At 44.9% G+C, this 18,138-nt stretch overlaps 1 protein-coding gene across 1 annotated transcript; it reads right to left on the reverse strand.

Annotated features, from left to right (window-relative positions):
* Positions 1–210: 210 nt before the first annotated feature.
* LCT (lactase) lies at positions 211–16,054 on the reverse strand. The gene is made up of 17 exons (XM_066190381.1): positions 15,391–16,054; positions 14,394–14,473; positions 13,087–13,170; positions 12,303–12,405; positions 11,879–11,954; positions 10,454–11,141; positions 9,417–10,062; positions 7,570–9,129; positions 6,967–7,235; positions 6,530–6,820; positions 5,536–5,734; positions 4,692–4,894; positions 4,219–4,328; positions 3,552–3,686; positions 2,438–2,661; positions 1,369–1,605; positions 211–733 (listed from the first exon to the last, which is right to left on the reverse strand). The coding sequence occupies exons 1-17, from the start codon at positions 16,052–16,054 to the stop codon at positions 513–515; spliced, it is 5,790 nt and encodes a 1,929-aa protein (XP_066046478.1). The 3' UTR covers positions 211–512.
* Between the last annotated feature and the right edge of the window lie 2,084 nt (positions 16,055–18,138).

Here is an 18,138-nt window from a genome sequence, read left to right on the forward strand (position 1 = left end):
ACAAGGAAGCAAGCAGGCTCATGCACTGAAATTTAAAATGCATCAGGCAAACATTTTGTTCCAGTTTAAATGACCTTACTGTACATGAAATAAAGGAAAAGAGGGATGAAAATCCAATCTGTGCCGTAGCTGCAGTGTAACAGTTTTCACCAGGAGAGACACTAATTTGTCTTAAAATTCTAAGAAGCAGAAGATCTTCCAGGGGTCCTTTCAGAACTGTTGATGATGAAGCAAGGACAGATGCCAGCTGATGTTCAGAATCCTTATGTGCAATTTTATTTTACTTTGGTCTTTAAGAAACCAAATCAGTAACGCCCATGGACAAAAGAGAAGTTAACATAGAAAAATAATTTCCCTCCCCCTTTTTAAATTGAAAAGCAAACAACAGAAGCGTAAGGAACCATCTCTGAGGCAAGGCAGAAGGCTGCAGTACTGCAAGCAGTAGTTTGTTTTCCTGGTAGCATAGACTTTTTTTTAAAAAAGCCAAACAAACATTTTATGGGGTGGAAATACTACATTTTACTGCTAAGTTCCATGTGTGATTGTTTATGGGATCTTTTGGATCTTTTGGATGATTTTCTGTATTTGTATGCAAAAAGAGCCAAGCCCAGTGCTCCAACTGCAGAAAGAGCAAGAAGCACATAGAGTGCTATTTCTGCACTTTGGGATGTCAGATCCAATCCCAGAAAGCGCACACCGTCAGCTGCTCCTGGAGTGGGGTCTGTCGGTGTCACTGCATGGGGAAACAGAAAGTGTTAGTGCAGAGCCTGGGAGAACTGTTCCATACAGGTGAGGGCACTGCTGCTTCTGCCTCCACCAGGCTTTTCACTGTGTCCTTCAGTACTCTGGCAGGAGCTGTAATTCTGGGGATCAGGGAGTGATACAGTTCTAGCTCAGAGTAAAGGCACAGCTGAGGCTGACAGTGCAATTCCTGATAATACATAGTGAGTATTCTCATTCCCAAACCCCCACACTAACACTGGTTGCTTTTCATTTTACTGCTCCAATTCAGAAGACACAAATGACAAAAGAATCAGGATTTCCAAAGCTTTACCCAAAACAAGGATTTGCATAAAGTGTTCAAAATTTTTCCTAAATAATCTTGTGGGAGTATTGAATGTGTGTGGTTTGGAAAACATTGGGCAGTTCTGTTGGAGAAATACCTAATGGAATAACTTTTGCTACATTTTTAAGACAGGCACATGTTGAGGTGGTCTTGCACAAGGGTTTAGTTGTTAGCCTGGTTTTGCATAGGGAAGTGACATTGAGTGGACCTGCAGAAAAAGGTGGTGTCTCTAAAAATCCTTAGATTATGGAACTCTTTTGGGATTATGGTGAGATAAGCACCATTTCTGCTGCGTCACTCACCTTCTGGCTCCTGTTCCAGACAGGGATGTGGCCCTGCTGCTGGGTCTGGAAAGCCATTGCAGTTTATGATCTGTGAATAATACTTGGCTGAGGCCTTGGGGCGCCGTGGCAAGGCGGGATCTGAGAAATTCACATGGTAGAGCCCAAACTTTTCCACAAAGCCCACAGCCCACTCGAGGTTGTCCATCAGTGTCCACGCAGTGTAGCCCTGTAGGTCGACACCGTCGAGCACCACGGCTGCAGGCAGGAGCAGAGAGAACAGGTCAGCGGCCACCCCTCAACCAGGCAGGGCAGGAAGGTGCTCCAGAACATCCACACAGGGCACACAGTGAGGTTATTGCCACTGGGGCCTCTCTGGTTTTGTTCTCCCCAACGCCACCTCTCCCCTGTTACAGCCGACAAGCAGCCAGGGGAGTTCACTCAGTGCCCAGGACTGGACGCTGCCTTTCTCTGCTCCAAAAATCAGAGATTTTGTGCAAGAAACAAAGGGTTAGGAATAGAGAAGAAAACCCATTAAAATGCAACCATTGCCTAAACAAATGTTGGTGGGGCCTTGCTGCTCCAAGGCAGTAAATGTCTGAACACCTGGCTCTTCCCCGTACATCAGAAAAGCAAACTGAAAAAGCCCTTTCTTGAAGCTGTGTCACCACTGCTGTAACTGAAACCAGTTTGGGGGTTGGGATTTTACTGTTGTTTTTAAAAAAGATGCAGTTTTCAGACACAGCAGCAGTCGGAATAGAAGAAGTTCAGGAGTTTATCAGGTAGTAGTACCTTCTCTCACCAGGTACAGCAAATCAAGGAACCTGCAGGTTACCCCACTAAACCCAGGCTTCGTTCTTCCTTTAGATCATCTTTCCTGGCACATCTGTGACTATCCACAGGCAGTTTTTGGTAAACCCAGAGGCTCTTGGAAGTGGATTCAATAAGCCCATGTAACTGTGTAACTTGTGAGTGTGATGGCAGTGGTCTTTCAGCTCTTCACAACTTGCTTTATACACATCAGTCCCGTGGCAAAGCCGCTGCTGCTCTCTGGAGCTTTGGATGACCAGATGTCAGTAATCACTCTTACCTTTCAGTGCCTCGTTAATGTAGGTCCGATAGTAATGCATTCTCCAAGTGTCATTGAATTCAAAGGCTCCCCTTTCTGAGACCCCGTTTTCAGTCACGTAAATGGGAGGGTTGTTGTACTCTTCCTTTATCCACCTGAGGATCTTCCTGAATCCAAAGGGTGTCACCTTCAGCCAGAGGGAACCTGAGCTCAGCCAGCTGCGGTCGGTCACTGTGGCTACGCCCCTGGGGAGGAGGACACTGCTCAGGGACAGTCCCGTGTGCCAGGCACCTCTGTGCCCAGGGCTGAGGTGCTGCTGGTGCTCACAAGCCTAAAAAACACTTGTCCTGCTTTGATTTTCTTAACACTCTTTGTTAAATCAGATGTGGCTGACAATATCACGTTGGTTCCAAATCTTTGTATACTACAATGCGTAGTATTTCTACTTTTTCTACTTTTCAAGGCATAATGCAGTGCTCGAGCACACAAAATTGCCCTTTACATTACATGCAGGAATGTAACAAGCCCACTGTCCTACAGGGTTCAACTGTAAGGGGCTGGGATGTAGCAGCAAAGGAAAGTGATAACAGTTTCATCTATTCCCTGTGGAAACATTTTGGAAAGGAGACAATTTCACCCCCCCATGTGGTCCCACCATTACCTGAATTCTCATTAGAAAAACTAGTAAGCTCCTGCTGTTTACTTTTTTGAAGTTGAATGAAATTAATATCTAAATAAAAAATCTTGACTTAATCTATACTTAATCAGTGATATAGCTATTTAGGCTTTGAACTTACATTTATGCAATGCAACGAGGGACTTAAACCTGTTAAACAGCAAATGGATCAGTATCCATAAACCAGGATAACACCTCACAGTTTAAACAGCAGATTGGAGGCAGGAGATAAGATAAATACTGTTTATCACCTGTCTGTAAGAAAAAGGCTGTTGCTGGACTTTTGTGAAAATAACAGCACCTCAGGTACTGCTTGGTTGTATTATCCCCAGTATTGGTTTGTAAGAGCTTAAAACAGCTATTTCACAGCTTTATGTGCTATAAATTTACACTTGTCAGTTACCCCAGCCTCCAGGTGTGCAGATTTTACTTGACCAATAATTTACATTCATCTCTTACCTATCAGAGTCGTATGACATAACACCCTTAGGATAGTTTAGGTTGTAGGTTAAAACCGTGGTATAATGATTAAGACCAAAGTAGTCATATGTGCCTTTAATTCTTTGTTTTTCACTTTCAGTAAATTCTGTAAGTCTGCAAGAGAAAACAGAGAATACACTTTGCACACACTCCACTGGGTAATGCTGGGATCCCCGTACCAGCACCACAAGCACAAGGAGAGAAATGGAACTGGGAATGGAAAATAAGAAATGTAACTGAGAGGGACCAATGAGATCAGTACATAGTTTTAAGAAAAGTTAAACAAATTTACCACAGGTATCAGCTAAAGTACTGTGGCTAATGCAGGGCAGTTACTGTGTCGCTGAGCTAACAATTTATTCTCCCAAAGATATATTAGTAAATTTAGTTTGCAAGAGAGGTAAAGACAGGGAATAGGCAAAGCCCCCCTGCCTAGATTGGAACTAAGTGATCTTTAAGGTCCCTTCCAACACAAACCACTGTGTGATTCTCTGAAAATGTACACCAGAATTTTTCAGTGAAGGAGGATACAAGAAACTTTTACAGTAATGTTGGAATAGAATCATTGAAGTGTATCATTTCTATAAGAAAAGCATGTTTCAGCACAGCCACGTGAAACAAAAGCAGGTGTGTGCTGGGCTCTCACCGGGACTTGCTCAGGCCCTGAGCCAGACTTCGTTCCAGAACCCTTCTTTTCATCACTTCACTATAATCACCATTTTTGAAGATGGGGTGAGCAAACCAACCCAGGAAAAACTAAACCAGGAAATAAGGGAGGATAAATCATATATCAAAACATGGGATTTAGATACATTCCCTGTCATGTGCTGCTTTATAGGTGATACCTGAATTTATAACAGGCACACAGAGATACGAAGGGATGCCCATATAACAGCAGTAAATTTAATAAGCTTTTGTCACTGCGACCATATTTTGTGTCATTTCTGTTGCACTCTTGATCAGCCTCCATAAGAGGAGGATACATTTCCTCGCAGTGGTGCCTCTGCCTCACCATTTCATTTCAGTAAGATGCTGGCCTGGGTTCTGGGCACGTGCAGCACCCAAAGAGGGGGAGTCACCTGGAGCAGCAGGGAGAGCTGTGACCAGGGCTCTCCGTACCTGCATGAACCGTCTGGCAGCCTCGATGTCCTCCTGGCTGTGTGGGTTGCGTGGCTCTGCCCAGTCAGAGTTGATGGTGATGGAGATGAGCCCTCCCTGCCTGGCCCTGTAGGTCTCGTTGTAGAGGTGCCAGACCTCGGCGTGCGCCTTGATCAGGTTGTGTCCCACGGCGTAGGGAGCGCGCCCCGGCCGCGCCGACACGCCTGCGGGGACGGGGACGGGGACGGCACGGGCAGTGGGGCAGCGCTTCCCAGCCCTCTCACGGCTGCTTCCCGGGTTAACACAGCCCCGGGCATCCTGAGCTGCCCCGGTAAAGGAATGGATGCGCAACACCCCGTGTCCCAGCCCTGGGCTGCAGGCAGTGCTAGGCAGGGGCAGCTGAAGGAGCAGCTGCCAAGGGAAGGCTGTGCAGGGAGGACCCTGCATTGCCCCCTCCTCCCGCTGGAGTGGGACGTGCACTGCCGGCCCTGGCAGCAGGCTGCTGCTGCCAGTTTGGAAAGCAGAGAGCTGTGTGTTCAGGTCAGCTCACATGCCCTCTTCTCTTGGTTCTACCCTGCTGCTGAGCTGGGTCTTCCTTCAGCCCTAACTCTTCTCCACAGTCCTTGGAGCTGGTCTGGAAATAAAATCTGCTCTGGGCAGCAAGTGTAATCCAGACTTGGAGGTGACAGGCAGAGTAAAAGAAGGACCTGTCCACCACACCACAGCAATCCAAACCCCATCTATCCACAGCACACCATTTTCCTCGTTCCACCTTTGCAAGCCCCAAGGAACTACTCTGCTGCAGCGTAAAACAATTGTGTTGACAGTGCCGTGAGGGCTCTGAGGTTATGCCCAGCAGTCTTACCTGGAGCAGCTGTGCCAGTGCCATAGCCAAGGTAGGCAGTGTTGTAGGGTTCATTGAGGGTTATCCAAAATTTCACTTTATCTCCCAGCCTCTGGAAAATGACCTCAGCATATTCCTTAAACCTCTGAACTATGGTGTCATTCTCCCACCCACCGACGTCCTGCAGCGCCTGTGGGAGGTCCCAGTGATAGAGAGTAACCTGTGGGGAAAGACAGGAGGACAAAGGACTCAAGCAGTCACTCTCACAGTACCTCAGACTCATTTACAACCGCAAATAAACTTTGTGCTTTGATCTGCAGTTACCTATTCCTAATACAGTTTGATGTTGTAGTGATCACACATGCACTCAATAAAATACATTTTTGCCAGTTTCTTTAGGGACTAAGCTTTTACCAAAAACCACCTTGTGACAGCAAGAACTTACCAGTGAAGAACAGCTGCACCTGCACTGACTGTCAGGTGAAATAGAATCCACTAGAACACCTGTCTGGGCTGGCACAGGGGTATGAGGACAGCTCAGTGTCACTCAACAGTGCTGAAAGAGCTGATTGCTGCAGGAGTGAGGTCACCGTCCATTGTGTGTCACAAATAACACTGACCAGTGGAGCTTCCTGACTCCCAGGAAAAGAATAAAGTTACATCCATCTCTAAGAAAGGCAAGAACTACATTGGTCTGTCTCACCTCAGTGTCTGAAAGATCCCTGCATAGGTCCCTGTGGAATCTATTTCCAAGGTAAAGGGACAAGAAGGCATTTGGAAACAGCCAACAATGAGTTTACTGTGGTCTTTCTGGGTAGTAATTTCAACTTATCCCTACATTCCACGTTCATTTGCTTATGCAATACCCCATGTTTCTTCACAAAATGAAATGAAAAACCATGACAAACAATTTCGATGTGAAGGAGGGTAGGGATAGAAACACACACATTGCTCTGAGCATCAGATTTGGGGTTTGCCTTTTTATAGTTACCTGAAAGTTACTGGGTGTAGTTACCTGAGGCATAATGTTGGCTGCCAGAAGGGCATCGATCAGCCTTTCATAGTAGTTCAGTCCCTTTTCGTTGATGTATCTGGTGGTCCCGTCTGGGAGAACACGGGACCAGGAGATTGAAAAGCGATAGTGAGACACCTTGAGGCTTTTCAGCATTTCCACGTCCTCCTCAATCCTGTGGTAGCTGTCACAGGCCACATCTCCAGTCGCATCGTCGCCGATTCTCAAGGGAGTGTGGGAATATTTGTCCCAAATGCTAAGTCCTTTCCCATCTGCTCTCCATCCTCCCTCAATCTGTAATTGAAAATGGGGGAAGAATTATTAGCAACCCCAAATTTAGGTCTCGGCCTAGCAAAGAATTCAGCCTGTTATTCTTTGTGGTGCCACACAATGAATAAACTGTCCACAGATACTTCAGGAGTCCACCTCAGTTTCCTGACCTGGTAAGCTGCAGTTGCTACACTCCACAAGAAGTTCTCTGGAAACTCTCCATATAAAAATTCATCTTCCTTGGGTAGCGGGATGCCGTTATTGCGGATGATTTCCGCATAGTACACAGCAGAGCGCTTTGGTGTTCTCGGCCTGTTGGGGTTGTCAAAATCAATCTGGTGCAATCCAAACCTGGGACCATAACCATCCACCCATTCAAAGTTATCCATCAGAGACCAAGCGTTGTATCCTTTCAGATTCACACCATCTACCTTGTAAGCTGAAAGAGCAGAAAAAAAATGGAGAAGCATCAGTGGCCTAATCACAGATTAAATAAACCCTAAGGAGTTCACATGCAAGCACATACAGGCTCCTAGTTTCATACAGGTGGCACTGGTCAACTAAGGTCATTGAGAGAATCTTCATAGTTGGAGGAAAAAAAGTACAGCCATGCAAAGGAGACCATAAAAACAAACGCTATGTTTATATTGTGTTCAGTCTATTTAAAGACTGGTATCAATCACTTTTAAAAAGCACTCTTCAGAGGAGTTAAGTAAGCAGAAATCTGGAGGGGAGACACACAACACCAACAGAACAAAAGCAAATTCTGGTACCTTTTAAAGCTTCATCAATGTATGTTTTGTGGTAAAATATCCTGGCATTGTCATCAACATCCGAATTGGCATTTATCCCCACACCATTCTCAATGATATATATTGGGGGGTTTCCATATTCCTCTTTGATCCAGTTCAGTAACCTCCTCAGACTCCAGGCCACAGGCCGATGGTCACTGAGAGCTGAGGAAGGCCAGGAGCTGTCAACTGTTTTGGAAATTTCCTGGTCATACTCGTAAGAGAAGGGGCTCAGACGTGTTGTTGAATGGCTGACAATTTTGGCCGAGTATGTGTTGAAGCAGAAGACATCTGCTGTGCCTCGGATGTATTCACGCTCCTCCGCTGTGATCACCGGCAGGCGCGACGACGGCAGGTTCTGGAGCTCACTCCTGTTCCCAACTTTCCACTTCATCACCTCGGGGTAGTCCCCGTTTTTGAAAATGGGGTGTGTGAACCAGCCCACCAAAAACTGCAGGTACCTGTCAGCAGCTTCGATGTCCCTGGGGTCGCTGAGTGTCTTTGGCTCACCCCAGCTAATGAAGGGGCACAGGGCAATGACCCCTCCCTGGCTCGCTCTGTATTTGTCGTCGTAGGTGTGGTAGACCCTGGCGTGGGCTTTCAGTAAGATGTGGCCAACCTTGTAGGGAGAAATGCCAGGGTCCTTGATGCCGGGTGGGAACAGCCCCTCGCCGTAGCCCAGCCAGGCAATGATATTGGGTTCATTGATCGTAATCCAGAACTTCACCCTGTCCCCAAAGGTCTGGAAACAGAAGTCTGCAAAGCTGTCAAACAGGTCAATCAGCTCGTTGCTCTCCCAGCCACCGATGTCCTGGAGAGCTTGTGGTAGGTCCCAGTGGTAGAGAGTGACAATTGGAGTGATGTTGTTTGCAATCAGTCCATCAATGAGACGGTTGTAGTATGCGACTCCATGGCTGTTGATTGAGTTGTTCCTTCCAGTGGGGAAAATTCGAGGCCAGGACAGGGAAAAACGATAGTTCTTTACCCCTAAGGCTCTCACCATGTAAAGATCTTCCTCCACCTTGTTGTAGCTATCACAAGCTATATCTCCAGTATCGTCATTGTTTACATTCCCTGGGACATGGGTGAAGTTATCCCAAATGCTGGGTCCTTTGCCATCAGCATCCCAACCTCCCTCTATCTGGTAGGCAGAGGAAGACACACCCCACGTAAAATCCTCTGGGAATGTCCCATAAAAATACATGTCTCTTTCAAAGGCAGTCTGGGATGAAAACTTCTGCCAGACAACCTTCGCCTTGGACGGAACTTCTGATGCTGGTAAGGTTGGCAGCTTTGATGGCACAGGTCGGTCAAACACCACTGGTGCGGAAGATCTGCCCAAGGCTGGGGATGGAAAACCATTTTTTTCAATAACACTGGAATAGAAGTAAGCAGATGCCTTGGGAGTCCTTGGTCTGTTGCTATCTTCAAAGTTCACATGATGCAGCCCAAATTTTAGGCTGTATCCCACTGGGCCTTCAAAGCCATCAAGCAGGGACCGAGCAATGTAGGACCGGACATCAACTGAGTCCAGTTTCACCGCTGCCACAGAAACAACAAGACGCTGTTAATTACCCACCTGAACATCTCCTGAAAACAGCTCCACACAACAGAAGCACCACAGCCAAGGATATGTGTGACAGGCCAAACACAAATGGTTTTAAAGGTTAAAAATCTTCCCAAACTATTAAGAGTATCTAGCAGGAAAAGCAGTCAGCCCTGTAATAGGAGCTGGTGAAAATGCTTGGTGATAGAAATGTATGAGAGAAGAAGTATTAGTCAATTAAATTAGTCATTAAAAAAAATAAAATCATTTGACTTCTCCACACCTTTCAGGGCCTCATCGATGTACCGGCGGAAATAATCCACTCGCAGAGTGTCATTGAGAAGATCCCCAGTGTCTCCTGTAGGCACACCATTCCCTGCTATGTATATTGGGATCTTGGACCCTGTGTATTCCTGGGATACAAACTTCAGCAGCCTTCTTAATCCCCAAGGGACCACATGGATCCAGGAAGAGGCAGCCTGTGGCCAGGAAGGATCTACATGCAAGGAGAAGTTTCCAATGCTCTCGTAGCCTGGTGTGCACGTCCCGTTAGTCCCGGCACTGACCAGGCGGGACGTGTAATGGGAAAGGCCGAAGAAATCTGCAGTCCCTTTCACCAAGGACTTCTCCTCCTCTGTGAACACAGGCAGCTGTGCAACTGTCGTGGGGCACTGCTGGTTCACTTCCTGGATCTGAGCCTTGAGGATGTCTGGGTAATCACCATTAACAAATATGGGGTGAGCAAACCAGCCAAGCATGAACTGCAGGTACCTCTCAGATGCCCTCACATCCTCGGAGCTGGTTGGAGTCTTGGGTTCAGCCCAGTCCGAGTTCAGCACCAGCCCCACCTTTCCCAGTTGCTGAGAACGGTATTTGTCATTATACAGGTGCCAGACCTCGGCATGAGCCTTGAGAATTGTGTGAGCAACCTGGGAGCGGAAAGCAGAGGAAAATGTGTCACAATGCATTGCACAAAAATTCTTGAGCATTGGGTTTATTGCCATGTGAAAATGTCCTCTCCATCCAAAAGAAAACACCTTGACAAAACAAATGATAGACAAGGAGTGTAGTAGGTTTTGGAAGAAGCAAAAGAATCTGACTATCCATCCACATCAGCTTTCAGAACAGAAAAAGAAAATAACAACACCTGGCCTCTGACTCTGGTTAACTAACCCATTTTTAACAAGTATCATAAATCCAGCAACCAAACAGTTGTCTCAGAGGCCACATTAGGTTTGAACATAGTTAAAGCACAGAACCATCATGGAAAACAACCCAATAAAAGTAGCCGCAGGATCCTAATTATTCCTGTGGCCCTACCTTGTAAGATGCTGCTCCTGGGTCAGTGATTCCTGGAGGATGCTCTCCGGTGCCGTAGCCAGCATAGCTGATAACCCAGGGCTCGTGGAACGTAACCCAGAGCTTGACCCGATCCCCGAAGGTGGAAAAGCAGAAGTCTGCATAGCTCACAAAAGCATCTATGATGCTCTCATTCTGCCAGCCTCCAAGAGCCTGCAGAGCTTGGGGCAGGTCCCAGTGGAACAGAGTCACCATGGGCTCAATGTCAGACTCCAACAAGCGGTCAATTAAGTGGTTGTAATAATCAACACCCTTGGAATTGATGGTCTTGTTGGTGCCAGCAGGGAAAATTCTAGACCAGGATACAGAAAATTTGTACAGCTGGGGGTGGACACCCCTAAGCAGGTAAGTGTCATAGCTGGTTTTGTAGTAGCTGTCACATGCCACGTCTGCTGTTTGGTTCATGTGGACATGGCCCTCATGCCCAAACAGGTCCCAGATGCTCTCTCCTTTCCCATCCTCTGCCCAAGCTCCTTCGATGTTAAAGGCACCCGTGGATATGCCCCAGAGGAACCCACTTGGGAAAACATCTTGCAGGAAAGAATCCCTCTCCGATTCAGACTGCTCAGCAAACATTTCCCAGACTGTTTGATAGGAGGACCGAGGGGCAAGAACAGCATCTGGGTTTTCTTGTAGAGTACTTGTTTCACTGGAAATACAATAAATAGAAATTAAAATCTCCAAGGTGGATGCCAGTGCCATAAAACTTGAAAACACAGAGTATAAAGGAAGTTTGCTTCCCATTCAGGTCACATAATCCACACATAGTTCCTTTGACATCTGAACATTCTAACCCTGCTCTCTCCCAGAAGGGACCAGCCTCACCTCCAAGGTGGAGGGCAGTGGGTAACTGTAGAATAGCTCTTTGCACGTAGAGTCTCATAATTCATTAGTTGGGTCAGAGGTGCAAACAAAATCCTTGCAGTGAGCAGCATTTCCCATGCTACAACTGCTTCATGACTTTCCTGCTATGTAATCCTTAGCATCTCCCTGCACCATGACACCTCCCATGTTTCCATAAGCTCAATTGGCTTCTCCCCTAGGAAAGCCTCTATTGCCCTTGTTTATTTATAACCATTTTGCTCTTGAAAAAAAGCAGAAGGCTTGAAAAATGTACTTGTTACTATTGGCTTGAAGGTGCAATTTGGGTAACCAAGGATGAGAGAGTGGAAGAGGATTACATTATAGGATTAGTAGCAGCATAGAGGATTGCAAGGAATTGGAAGAGACTGTGGTCAGCAGAAAAACAGCCCTTTGCAGCCCTTTCAGCAACAGCAGACTTTACCACTAAAATATCTCTCCCTGCACGAAGGTTTCTAGAAGACACTGTTTTATTACTGTGTCTTATTATAGTATTGTATGGTGCTACAGTATTTTTTATAGTACCTTAAAACATGAGATAAGTAGTCCAAGAACTCATTAATGTCACACCCAATTATATGTGCTTCTTCTTTATCAAGAGCTGGAAACAAACAAATGGTAAATGATGGATGCAGTCTTAGATGCCATGGACTGCATGACACTGCTTGTAACAAACAATTATAACTTGAAAGAAATTGTTTCCTAATATCCAATCTCAACATCCCTTTCTGTAATTTGAGGTCTGTGAAAAAGATTAAAAGATTTGGGAAAGATTTCCTGCTTCCCCTCCCTCAACACTCACCACCCATCCCTAATTTTCCAAAAATACTACAAAAAATCTTAAGATATTTCATCTAATAGCAGCAGCCTAGATTGGATGATTTTGAATTTCCTCTAGAAGTTATCATGCAGATCTTAACTAAAAAACTCTCCTTCAAACATCACTCACCTGTGACAATGGCAGCTGCTGGTATGTAAGGATGCTCTTCCACTGAAGCAGAGTCAAGGACCTTAAGACTAAAAACCAAGATGTCTTTGTCCTCCCAGACACTCTGCAAACCAGAAATCAGGGAGTGGTACGAAAAGAAGCATCAGCCAGCTAGTATAACCATGTCCTTGGCATGTTTTGCATTTTACATGGGCAGCTCCTTATCCTGCTACCCAGATGCTGGACGAGTCTTTGCTTAGGAATTTTCAGAATGCAGTTCACTGCCAGAGGTTTAATATAGGTTATAATAGCTACCAGCCCACAGCATCACTGATGTTGGTGCTGCCAGGAGAGCTAATCCTTTCATGAACTCACCCTCAGTAACATTTCTAGCACAGCCTCTGCCGATGAGCAATGTGAAGTTTGGTAGCACTGCTGTGGAGCTCGTGCTAGAGTTTAGTATCTTTCAGTACTTAGGTATTGGCCTAACAGCTAATCAAACACTTGGCGTGAGAGAGAGAAGGTTTTTCAGTCCCAGACTAAAGAAATCTGCCATTCCAGTTGTTAATGCATCAATAAAAAGCACTGACCAAGATGATCCTTTCCAGCACTTTCCAACAACAATTTTTAAGTCAGAATAACAACAGAGAAAGGAGCACTTTGCAGCTGCTTCCTAGTGTAGCTGCTGCCTGAGCTTTCACAGAAAATCAGAACTGTTTAGACATGCATCACAGCACATGAAATTCTGCCCCTATTTATGGTCTGTTGTTTGCTGCTATCATTTTAACCCTGTGTATAACGTTACCTGGAATTCACTCAATTTCTGGTAGAAATCTGTTTCATTTCCATAATGGTACTGAAGGTTAAGAGACACGAAGTCTACTGAATCCTGAAAACATGAAAAGGAAAAACATCATGCTGGAGAAAAATGGAGTTTTTTGAAGCACTCCATTAAAAATACATAAAACTGTGTAAGGTTTGATGAAGATATAATGCTGGAGTAAGAAGCCATACAGCTGTATGGGAGTCCTGGACAAAATAGAGAGGACAAACTGTATGGGAAGATGTGTTTTGCATTTCTCCTTCTAAACAAAGTACAATTTAAACAACTCAATTAAATTCTATTTTATGAATTTAATATTAATGATTTACAGGTAATTTCTTGATTTCTATTTTATTTATCAGAGAAATCTTTATAACTATGTGGTTCAGGTAGGCCTTATCAATAACCCTTGGCTGGAAGTCCACTTCAGAAATCCTTAATCATTCCATACCACAAGTGCTATCCCACAAGAAGTCATCAACCTTAAGGGAACAGATTGCACTCTCCTGTTAAACCAGCTGATGGAGCTGGAAGAAAACTGATAAGCTTTCAGTTTGTTTTTCAGTCCAAGGTTCTCTTCTAGTTTAGTCAGCTCATCACAAACAACTTCTTCGCTCCCCCTACAAACCACACCTTGCTTAAGTCCTTGCAATGTCATACATACAACATTGCTTGACCTAGTTCTAAGTTTTGAAAGATTATGAATACATCAAAAAACCCTGCACTGTCATCTGTGCACTACAACCTACATCAGCATCCTCTGGGTGCGGACAGCTAGGAACAGGGAACTGGATCTTTAGGAAAGGAGGTCATTGCCTTTGTAGAGATTACGTTCTCCTCATGTTGTGCCATCCCTGTGCAACTACATCACTTTCAGGACAGCTTGCTCTGGGTTTTAACATAATCGGCAGATATTTTAAATAGCAGCTAATCAGGATAACATATCAGCATCTTTGGTGGTGCATTAACTGCGGAGAAAATGGAAACTGGCACACTTTTTGGAGACACCTTGTCATTTAGCAAGTGTATTGCTAACACTGCCAATTATGAGAGCAAATTTGTCTGCATGTAGCTTAATCAGTGCCTGTCAGCCAAGAAAGGACACTGAAACAATTTTTAAATCAGCAGTTTCACATTACCAGACTAATCAAATAATTAAAGTGCCCCAAACTGGTCAACCTGCTAAAATCTCATATAACTTGCAACAAGTTTTCTGATCGCATACATAAAATCAAAGCTAAATCAAGGGAAATTTGTATAATTTTGGAAATATTTCCTTAAGGCATTACCTGAAGAGAAACTGAAAGCAATTCTGATGAAGCGCTGTCCAAGACATGACCCATTTCCAAAGCAATGGACAGCTTTCCACCTTGGGAAAGAAAGAGGCAGTCTGTTAGTAACATATTAAGGACAAATAAAAATTTCAGTTTAGTGCAGTTATTTTAAAACCAGTTTTAAATTGTTGAAGCTGTGGAACACCAGACAGTGCTCTAGGCAGTTGATTTCAGAATACCTTTTGTGATTTCAGTGGAGAACTGAAGAAGCTGAAATTCAAAGGCACCATTCATGGAGCCTTTGTAAATAAAATGCCCTTCCACTCCCTGCATAAGTATAAGTAATATCTTTATTAATTTTCATGCCTTTGTGACGGTTCTACAATTTTGTTTTTTCTAAAACCATTTAATGCTGAACGTTTTTGAGACGTTGGGGTGGTAGGAACTCGGAGGGACAGGAGATGCAGGAGGGAATCTGGGAAACTTCTAAGGGCTATCACCAGATAGTGTGAACCGTACAACAAAGTATTTCTGACAAATGAAAGAATTAAAAATTAATTAACTAATTAAAAATTTGGGAAAAGAAATAGCGACTCAGCCAGCTCTAGTGGTTGTCTGTCTGAGACAGAAAAATTCCAAGGCCAAAGAAAGCAGACCCAAGGTGATATCTGCTTGGAAAATCCCAGGTACGCATCGTGGAACAGGTGAAATTCTGTTGCTCTGCGTAACACAGGTAGATTTGGGATTTAATTCCTGTCAACCCTAGTGCCTGCAATGAGGAAAGTCAAACAAAGGACATTGCAGACCTCCTCACAGTTATTATTACACAGGAGACTTCTTGTGCCTTGTTTTTTCACGGTTTCAGGCACATTTCAGAAAGGTTTCAGTCCTTCCCCTGTGGGTCAGGAAGAGGCACACAAAAATATCTATGTAGAAACTGCATGTAGCAGTTGCCATTTAATGCTATCACCAAATACTCGTGAGTCATACTGAAAAACCCAGCTCTCCTTACCTGCTGGTGAGATTTTCTCACGGAGCATGTTGTAAAATCCTTCATGTGCAGCAGCCAGGGCCTGGACTCGTTCCTGGGGCTCAGCGTAGGGCAGGCTCTGAAGGACCTCTGGCAGGTCACTGAAGGAGACCCACACATCCACCAGGTCCCCAAAGGCACGGAAGCTGAACTCTGCATACTCCACAAAAAGCTGGGAAAAGTCCCTGGCTGTCCCCGCGGCGGCCCGTGCGGCCACCGCCCCGGGGATGCGACCCCGGTGCAGCAGCAGCACGGCTCTGAGGCCCGCAGCAGCCAGGGCCTCCAGCAGCTGCCTGTAGCACCCCGCCCGCGCCCCATCCGCCCTGCCGGGGCTGCCCTGGGGCAGGACGTGCGCCCACGGCAGCAGCACCTTGTAGTGAGTCACCCCCAGCTCCCGCAGCTGCCGCAGGTAGCGGGGCAGCTCGGAGGCCGCCAGGTCTGGCCGGCACGGGTCACCCCGTGCTCCAGGCACGGCAGGGCCCTGCTGCTCCTCGGGCAGCACCCGGTCCTGCAGGCCCAGTCTCTCTGCCAGCTCGCTGGGGAGAGGCCCAGCAATGGCGATGAAATCCTGAGCAAAGCCCCCATCCGCCCCAAGGCTGAGCGAAACCAGCAGAAAGAAGATGACTGTCTTACAAATCAGGTCCATTTCTGAACCCTGCTACAGAAACAATTATTCCACTCCACTTATATACCAGTAGAAGTAATATTTAACTGAACATTTATCTGTTCCATAGGTAAATGTCCCCTGAACTAGCTGACACTGGAATAACAGAGCAGGACTTTCACTCAGTTATCAGACAGACAGATGAACACAGGAAACAGTTTCAATCAGTTAAGAAAGGTTATGTAAAAACATTTTCTGAGATGCTCATGTTTCTCTTTAAGCTTAAATATCAGTTGACATTTGCTGATATTCCCTCCCATTTAGAGGAAGATGAAATAAGTAGATAAACCTTCCCTCTCCTTTTGGCCTTTTTCAGCTTTAGAAGAATCCCAGCACAGCTCTGCATGCAAAACCCAACAAAAGCAGTGTTATCTGCATGGCTGGGGCTGGGTCTACCATGGCTCAGGGAGTGCAGGGCAGCAGGAGGCATGTTTGTGCTCTAATCCTGCGTGGATAAAGGAAATCTCAGATGGGGCACCTCACCCAGCTGGAAAAGTGACTCTGATGTGAATTTAGGCAGCAGCAACAGTTTGCTTCCTCCTGCCCAGTAACATCCAGGAATTTGAGTCTCATTTCTTTGCTTTCCAAAGCACTCTCTCCTTCAGCCCTGAAAACACTGCTCTCCCAGCAAGGTGGACACATTCAGGTCACCCACCTGAAGGGCAGAGCTAACTCGGCAAAACTGAAGAGCTGAGAACATTTTTAAACCAACTAAACACAAAATTCTACATACCTATGAAATGTTTGGTCTATCTCAGAGTTCATTTCCTTTAATAACCAGAATTTTGTCTGAAGCGTTATCTGCAATCATCTGGGCAAGTTATTGCTGTCAAGAAATATTTAAGTTACAGCAGAAGATACCCCTCAACATTTGCTGTTACTGAAACCTTATACAGGGATTGTAAGTTGTGTACTTTGGCCCTGTTTGACCCCCAGATGATTCTTTTTTCAGGAAGCCCTAAAGAGCTTGCTCTAACATTGTGCTGAGTGCTCTGAACAAGCTCCCTCTACTCTGGTGTCTGAAAAGCAAGTTTGAACATTAACTTTACAGCACCACCTGGTGTTTACTTTTCAGTAGAGCTGCAATAACTCGGAGAAAACCCCTCTCAGACTACAGAACTGGGGAAAGAAGCAGAAAAAAAATACTTTCTCCTACATGAAGGGTATTTATTTTCAAACAAAGATTGAGAGGAGGGGAGGGGGAAACACAAAATGAAGGCCAAACATCTTCGTATAGTTATTCTGAAAGTAAAGGAACAATATAGAATAACATCCAAGTGTTGTTGCACGTGGGTGGCTACTTTTAATGAAATGCAGAATTTGCCAAAATGTGGTTTATGAAAGAAATGAGTGGAGAAGTTACTGCAGTTGGAGTTAGTGCCCAGTGATGGGGTAGTACTGATGACAAATATTTATCATTCCCTCTACTCCTTAAACAGAACTGTTCTTTTTAAAGATATGCTTAGTTAGATCTAGGTGTAACTCTCCAAAGCTGGGAGAGATTAACAGGAAAAGAATACTGTTTTACAAACCAGCTCCACTTCTGAGCCTCCTCCAGAAATAGTTATTTCACACTATTTCTAAATAAAAGACATAACCTTGATGTCTTTCATGCATTACAAACGTTTCTTAGGTGCTGGTATCCAGTCAAGAAGACAAAAATTCACTTATTTTTAATTCTAAATAGATTATTTAATAATCCTATAGTTTACAGTAAAAATTGAGAACAGAAATTCAAGCAAAGCTTTCTTATAGAAAGATCTACAAACAGGTTTACAAATAAAGTCTTAAAAATCCCTCACAAATGGTGGCAGTTTTCAATTCACTTACAAGTCAAGACATTCATCAAGGTTGGGGTTTCTGCCCTGCTCACTTAAAGACTTGGCTATTTGCAATTTTCTACTTTACATATGCAACAGGAGCCTGCACATCTTTACTGCATCTAAAAAGAAAGAGAAGCAATCAGTTTCTCATTGTCTATTACAGGAAGTTAAAAAAACTTCTTCAAAAAGAGCATCTGTCATCCAGGAACTTTGGTCTCCCTTAAGACATTTAACATTTAGATC

The sequence above is a fragment of the Chamaea fasciata genome, unplaced genomic scaffold (assembly GCF_029207755.1).
Source record: "Chamaea fasciata isolate MVZ Bird 193981 ecotype frontalis unplaced genomic scaffold, bChaFas1.0.hap1 SCAF_8, whole genome shotgun sequence".
Lineage (NCBI taxonomy): Eukaryota > Metazoa > Chordata > Aves > Passeriformes > Sylviidae > Chamaea > Chamaea fasciata.

What these genes read in the sequence shown, in the direction of transcription:
- LCT (XM_066190381.1), bottom strand. Translation starts at nt 16,054, where the DNA reads ATGGACCTGATTTGTAAGACAGTCATCTTCTTTCTGCTGGTTTCGCTC. An exon ending in CACTGGCACAGCTGCTCCAG is followed by an intron (nt 4,895 to 5,535) that starts GTAAGACTGCTG and finishes CCGTCCCCGCAG; the next exon opens with GCGTGTCGGCGCGGCCGGGG. An exon ending in CTGCCAGACGGTTCATGCAG is followed by an intron (nt 4,329 to 4,691) that starts GTACGGAGAGCC and finishes TTCCTGGTTTAG; the next exon opens with TTTTTCCTGGGTTGGTTTGC.